Source organism: Plectropomus leopardus, chromosome 1 (genome assembly GCF_008729295.1).
Source record: "Plectropomus leopardus isolate mb chromosome 1, YSFRI_Pleo_2.0, whole genome shotgun sequence".
Lineage (NCBI taxonomy): Eukaryota > Metazoa > Chordata > Actinopteri > Perciformes > Serranidae > Plectropomus > Plectropomus leopardus.
In genome coordinates this window covers 2,615,830-2,623,329 of record NC_056463.1, presented here as the reverse complement: position 1 = coordinate 2,623,329, position 7,500 = coordinate 2,615,830, and the positions used below count along the sequence as shown (strand labels likewise).

Below are 7,500 nucleotides of genomic sequence, written 5' to 3'. Positions count from 1 at the left end.
ATCCAACATGGGCTGAAACATATAAAACGTTATTGTCGCCGTCTGTGCAGCCCTGAAATATAAATACACTTAAAAAAACTGAATCTGCTTTTTAAGGTGCAGCTCAAACCGTTGTGAAACACTTATGAAATGCTGCACATGGACCTGGAAAAATGTGGCAGACGTTCGTAATGACTGAGTGTCAAAATGTGCAGAGAAGTTTTTTAAAAAATACGGGAAAAAAGACAAAGCCGCTCTTCCAGACGGCAGGAACGTCGCGTCAGAGGACACACTCGGAGGGGTTTCCAGTTAAAGGTGTGTTTTCTGGTCATTTCTGACAGAAACGCTCCACACATTTCTTAAAAGTCCCAAAACAAATATTTACCATAAGCGAGCAGATGTTAATCAGCTAAACTTATGTAAAGCGGTTTGGTCACTGTTAGATGTTACATAACAGCCAGCAGATTTCTAAGGAAAATCTGTCTGATGAAACTGAACAGTGGGAGGGTTTAATAAAACAGGCGTGAAACGAGCCACAGAGTCAAACTGCCAATACGTGTAAAACAAATTTCAACCCTTAAAATGTGAGTAAAATGGCTTGATTTCTTTCAAATACATGGGACGACGGCAAAGAGTAACTTAACCTGAAATGGCCCAAAAATTAGTAAGAAAAGATTAAAAAGTCAGAAGAAAATAACCTGAAAATAATATGAAAAAAAGGAAAAAAAAAAAAAAAAAAAAAAAACCTAGAGAAAGTGCTAAAATTTTTTCTTTTTTTCTGTAATTTTAAAAATATAATTACGAAGATTATAAATATAGTTTTCTGAACATTTTCCCCTCGTTTTTTTTTGATTTCTTGTCGAGTTGCTCATGTCGTTTTTTGCCTGTTTTTGAAAGAAATCAAACCTATTCCCTTGGGTCTCAGAGTTTTACATTTTCTTAATTATATATTTAAAATTAAGTTACAGAAAAAAACATTTTCTTTAACACTTTCTTGAGGTCATTTTATTTTATTTTAAACTTGTTTTTTTTTTTTTTATTTTCAGGTTATTTTCTCCTGACTTTTTACTTATTTCTTGCTTATTTTTGAGCCATTTCTGGTTAAGCTGCTCGTAGCTCGTCATCCACGACCCTCTGACCGCATTTTTAAAAACACATCGGTTTCCTAAATTAAAATAAAAAGAAGAAGAAGCAAAATGGACTGGTCAGATTTTACAGTGTGGGTCCTGAGTGTGAAAGGGGCTGCAGTTACAGGGAGCAAGATGGGATTTTTTTAAAAAGCTGGTGAAGCCACTTCACTTCTGATGATTTCATTTTTTATAGTTTGATTTGTCGAACGACTGAATCCAGTGAAAAATAAAATTCTTTGTAAACAACAAACATGAAGGTTATTCTCCTTTTACAGCAGCGGTACATTTACAGACACATTCTTAACTTTGCTGAACTTTAATCCAGAGTTTGACGAGACATTAGTCTCAGAGTTTTACGGACGATGCAAAACCCCATAAACATCCCAGATTTTTAGTGGTTTTTACCTTTAACCCCTTTGAAACCTGGAGCGAAATCACTTTTCTGCTGCTTCCAGACTCCTTTCACGAACCTTTGAACCCTGAGAAAACTGGTGCAATTTCTTTCAAAATCATGGGACAAAAGGCAACTTTGTAAGAAAAATGGTCCACAAGAAATGAGTAGATTTAAAAAATTATTTTGAAAATAAATATTTTGGGGGAAAAAAAAGAAAAAAGCTAGGGTAAAAATCTATTATTAAATATTTATAGTTATGTTCCAAAAATATATATTTTTAAGGACTTTTTTTTTACCTTTAAATTTTTATTAGTAGTTGTATTTTTTTTAAATCTAATTTCTTGCTGATTTTTGGGTCATTTATTCTTTTGTTGCTAATTGCCCTCTTCCCTGTTTTTGAGTGTCAGTAAAAGTATCAGCTGAATTTGCTCAGGTTTCAAAGGGTTAAGTGTTAAAGATGCTCACAATGGTGACTCAGAGGAGGGACCAGAGACCAGTAACATTAAGTCTGGACCCCCTTTACTGTTGCGTATGATCATTCATGGGCAGTGATAAATAATATTTACATGACATACAATAACACTGTATTCTTGTGTTTATGGTCTGCGTGAATCATTATTTTGGGGGGACCGATCCTATGAGGGTAGTGTTGGTATGTAACAGTGGTTTGGACCTGGTGGTCCCCCATTTTTAATAGTCCTGAACCGCAACTGGGGGCTTTTCCCGAGTTCATTTTTTTTTTTTTCACTCTAGTGAAACTCGTGGCGCCACAACTTGACAAAAATAAAAATAAAAAAGTAACATTTGGAGATGTGGCTTTCTCTATGTGCAGTTTCCAAATTAAAGCTTGGCAGGAGCTTTTTGTCGTCACAGTTTGCTACATTTTTTTGCGGTCTTATTGCAAAGAAATTAAAGAATTTCAGTATGGATTTGGCACACATTTTTTGTCTCTTTAGCCCCGCCCACATCAACCAATGACGTGACGTCTGCTCTGTGTACAAGTGAAACTGCAGTTCAGCGTTTCATGAATAAGAAATAATAATAGTAGTAGTAATTACATACTTACAGTAATCTAAAATTAAAAAAAATACCAGTAATATTGACCTCTCAGTGCTCCTATAACACATGGACTCATTAAGTCTTTGCACTCGGTGTGTGTGTGTGTGTGTGTGTGTGTGTGTGTGTGTGTGTGTGTGTGTGTGTCACCAGTGTAGATGTAAGTGCGGGTGTTGGTGTAGTTGACAGAGTAATTCTTCCTCTGTTGGCTCCTTGACTTGCTCTCTGCAGAGAAAAGAGGAACAGTGAGACAAAAGGTCAGTTCTGATGTGACATTTTTGAGTTATATGACCAAAAAACAAACAAACAACCAAAAAACAAACAAACAAACAAAAACAAACAAACAAACAGTAGTGTACCTGAACATGAGCTGAACAGAAGTTTCATATCTGATTTTCTCCACATCTGTAACAGAGCAGCTGTGACTGCGGTCCCACTTATAGATGAAGTTCTGTTTGAAAACAAGGAAAAATCAGTATCTGTTCTGTTTGCACATTTAACCCCTTAGGGCCCGCTTTAATATCACACACACTCGTATCGCTCTGCTTATAAAAATCAAGCTTTAAAAATATTACACATTACTATTATTTTCTACTTTCAGTGAGTTATTTTTTTTTACCAACATCAGTCCTAATCATAAATATTAAATATTCATTAATTTTCAGAATTTGAACCCTTTAAATGCCAGGTTTTTGTCATGATGCCACTATGTTTTTAGATTTAAAAAAAACAAAACAAAAACTAAATTATTTTCAATATACTACATGCAAAGTAGATTTTTTTTTTATTATCACAGCCTGGGATATGTTAATGATTTGCATCAATTGTGAGTGACAGAAAAAAAAGATGTCATCAAGTGTAAAACAGTAAAAATGAAAACAATTCAATTCTAATGCAAAAGCCCAGAATGACACCTAGAAATAATACATAAATATATAAATATAAATATAATAATACATAAACGCATGTTTTTATGCTTTGATGGCTGTGGGATCAAAAATTGCAGTTTGAATGGGTTTCAATGGTGCATTTTTTTGTTGACTGTGAGAACTGTGTTTACACGGTGTATGTTGGACTTATTGTCGGAGCCGAGCTGGAAATTCCAAGATTAAACAAAAATACTGCCGAAATTTCTGCCATAAGCATAAACACAGCCAAAATGACCAAAAACACGGAGAATGAAAAGTGTGTTAAACAGTCCCTAAGAGTTCATGTAGACTTTATTTATTCAAATTTAATTTAAATGTCTCTTTCTGATCTCTCCGCTCTGCCGTCCGAACTGACCTCTAAGATGAGCGCCACAAACAAGTTGACCCACATGACCGAGGAGGTGAGCCACCAGCACACAAAGTAGATCTTCGACCACCTGAGAATAAACAAAACGCGTCATCGTTATCGTTTCCACAATCATCGCCAGCATCAGCTGCATGTAAAATGCATTTCGTCTTACTCGGTGGTGTAACGGCTGTACGCATCCATGAAGGCCTGCCAGTTATTTACTACCATGACGTCATACAGCAAGATGAGGGACGCCTGAGAGAGAGGGACGAAAACATGTTTAAAATTTCCTCTGCACTTTTATCTGAGTGACTGCAGCGGTCTCAAACACAGTCCTAAGTACATCACAAAAGTACCTTTAAACCATGACAGCAATAACTCATCACCTTCAAAGATCAAACACGTAAATAATTACTTTAAAAAGTGCATCTAGTTTAGTTTAGTTTATGTGCACACAATTAAAAAGTGTAGTTCAGGAGAAATCTGAAAAAACTAACGTTAACCAAAACAAAAACAAGAAAGAAACAACAAGAAACAAACAAAAAACAAAAACCTCTAAATTAACAGTTTAAAAACAAAAGATAAATGACGTCAAATAGCAGAAAAAGTAACAGTAAATGCTAATAATAATAATAACAATAATAACAATAGTTAAAAAAAAAAAAAATTATAAAAAATAAAATAATAATAATAATAATAATAAAAAAAATAATAATAATAAAAAGACAAGAAGAACATAGAACAAAAAAAATGTGCAGGAAAGAAAATATATATATATATATCCATATCTATCTAGCTATACAACTATATAACTATATAAACTATATATATGTTTTGTTCAGTAAAACAGAATAAATCACAATAAATATAAATTTAATAAAATTTTACTCACCGCAAAGTCATCAAAGTTATTTGGCCAGTAGCCGAGCTGCTCGTAGGTGCCGCACTCCATGCTGAAGTTAGACGTGATGTTCTCCATGGACGTGTTGGTGAGCACACTACACACACACACACACACACACACACACACACACACACACACACACACACACACACACACACACACACACACACACACACACACACAGAGGGATGACTCACTAAACCAGCAAATGCATTTATTGGCTTTTAATTGAATTTGACCTATTTATTTATTGACTATTTATTTATAAATTTTAGTCTGTTTTACTACATGCTTTGTTATTTGTTTATGTTATCAATTTATTTTTATTCATTTATTAATTATTATTATTGTTTATTTCTTTTTAATTTACATTTCATCAACTATTAATAGTATTGTATTTATTTTTTTACTTTCTTAATCAGCTGACTCCTTGATCTGGAACAAAAAGCGCTGTTTATTTTATATATAATGTAAATGTATGTAAATTCTTAAATTAAGCCCAACAACAGAGCAAGTCTACAGGTAATTTACCTGTAAAGACACTTTTCCTGCATGTTTGCTGTAATTTAAACACACATAACAGGATGTATTTCATGACATTTACTTTTCTACTGTATAACACGTTTTAATCATGATCTCTTTTGCAGGTGGAAATTCATTCGTCAGGCTGCTTAAGAAACAAAATGCCACATTCTGTGTAAACTACCAGGTTTCACTAACTTTAAATCTCTTTTTTTTCTATAATCTTTCCTCGCTGTTTGCAAAAAGCAGTGCACAAAACCTTCAAGTCACGAGCCTTGTTGATGTGCTCTTACTGCAGGTGACGTCGTACCTGAAAAATCTCTGGAGGAGGTTTAATGGCTCCCTCAAACAGCCAGATCCCAAAAACAGCAAACACGTAGTACACCACCTGCACACGGAGCATGAACAACTCATCAGCCAGCCTCCCTTTAATCCCTTTACAAAACCCTGCTTCTAAAACTCTTATTTTTTTTGCAAGAACGTCTTTTAAAAAACAATATTTAGAGTTTGAAAAAAAGATTTCATGAGCCCGAAATGATCTTGTTATTGTTCAGTAGTAACATAGTAGGGTTAAAAATTGTGAGCACTTTCCTTAATCGATTAATCGGTAAAATTAAAGATATTTGCAAATAACATAAAATGTTGTTTATTTCAAACAAAACCAAAATGTGTTTAATCCTCAGTCAAAGCTCACAGCAACATATTGCATATATTCTTACAGAATTTCATAACGTTTGATTAATCGATTAAATTTCACATGTTTGATTAAATTCTTAACGACTGATTAATTGATCATCGATTAATTGTTATCATCCAAATAGACAGATAGGTAGATAGATACTTTATAGATACTTTATCCCACAGGAAATTCAAGCTTAAACTAAATTAAACAATAAAAACACAATAAATGCAAAATACAAACACAATAAAAACATAATAATAAATACAGTTAGAAAAGTGCAGTTGTTCTAATTAGAGATCGACGCCCAAATCCCCGCCAGCAAATTAAAAAACACATTCAATGAAATTAAAATTTTGTGAACTTTTTGATCACAATTTTTTTTCTACTTGTACTTACTTTTTCAGATTAACAATTATAAAACTTCATTGACGCCACACGGTTGTTTGCATCTGTGCACCAGTCAAGTTGAAGTTACGGTTTACATTCACGTCTGTGAAAACTCAAACAGAAGTTCTCCACAATCAGCACAGTTTCAAACTGACCTTGACCTTCGACCAAGGTCACGAGAAAACCAGCTTTGTTTTCCCGAAAGAACGAGAAAAATAAATCCATATCGTGAGAAAACGAGCGTCATAATCTCAAGATGACGGCATGAATAAGTCATTATCTTGAGAAAACAACCGGAAAAATATCGTTATCACGAGAAAACAGTGAAAATAAAATGTAAACAGCTGACTGAAGTGTTTTCACTCACCATCAGTATCCCTGCGAAGGCTCGCAGGTTCTTCACCAAGTCCAACAGCGTGCTTGCAACTAAAGCCATGAGCTAAAAAAACAGGAACAAAAACACAGAGAAGTTTGATTATGATGACACAAAAATAAAACACCGTGTTGCGGTTATCGTGGCTTTAAAAAACAACATTTCAGTGTTTTATGAAAATCCTCCTGACGTCACCACAGTCACAGGTGTTGTTCAGGCGTACCTTGATATCAGGGATGATGCGCAGGAAGCGGAAGACAATCAGCATGTTGATCAAACGGGTCATCTCCCACAGAGACATTACACCGTGCAACGCCGGGTCCCTGTCGTGAGACACACATCAGCGAGACAGTTTGCTGTACATTAAACAGATTGATGATTTCAAAGAGGCATGTCTACAATTCTTTTGTCCTGCAAATTATAAAATATATACAGTCTGCAGTTAAGAAGCATTTTGAGCATTTTAGAAGAATTTTATAATTCACTCCTGAGTCCAAACACAAAATGTTCGCTGCAACATTTAAGGCAGTGATTCCCAATTGGTGGGTTGCGGTCCAAAAGTAGGTCGTGGGTCTGTCCTTAATGGACTGCAAGAGACTAGCAAGCATGTCTAGTTTGTAAAAAACTGACTGTCTTGGTTTTTTTTTACCCTCCCTAAAGCTACAATATTTTTCCTGGAGCCTCCCTGAGTGACTCGGGGGAAAATGAATGAAGTGTTCGTCACATACGATGAGTTCAAAGACTGTGGAAATATTTATAACCCAACAATATTTTTCTGACTGTGATAAAAGGTTG

The 7,500-nt window shown here is 34.7% G+C and overlaps 1 protein-coding gene across 1 annotated transcript in view; it reads right to left on the bottom strand.

Moving 5' to 3' along the window:
* Positions 1–2,591: 2,591 nt before the first annotated feature.
* The window catches only part of tpcn2 (two pore segment channel 2), a 21,883-nt gene continuing 16,974 nt past the window's right edge, over positions 2,592–7,500 (bottom strand). The window contains exons 15-22 of the mRNA XM_042486767.1: positions 6,929–7,028; positions 6,700–6,771; positions 5,581–5,651; positions 4,730–4,838; positions 4,010–4,092; positions 3,844–3,925; positions 2,919–3,010; positions 2,592–2,784 (exon numbers count right to left, since the gene is read on the bottom strand). Of these exons, the coding sequence (XP_042342701.1) occupies positions 2,706–2,784; positions 2,919–3,010; positions 3,844–3,925; positions 4,010–4,092; positions 4,730–4,838; positions 5,581–5,651; positions 6,700–6,771; positions 6,929–7,028 (688 nt within the window). The 3' untranslated portion in view covers positions 2,592–2,705. The remainder of the gene's footprint in view (positions 2,785–2,918; positions 3,011–3,843; positions 3,926–4,009; positions 4,093–4,729; positions 4,839–5,580; positions 5,652–6,699; positions 6,772–6,928; positions 7,029–7,500) is intronic.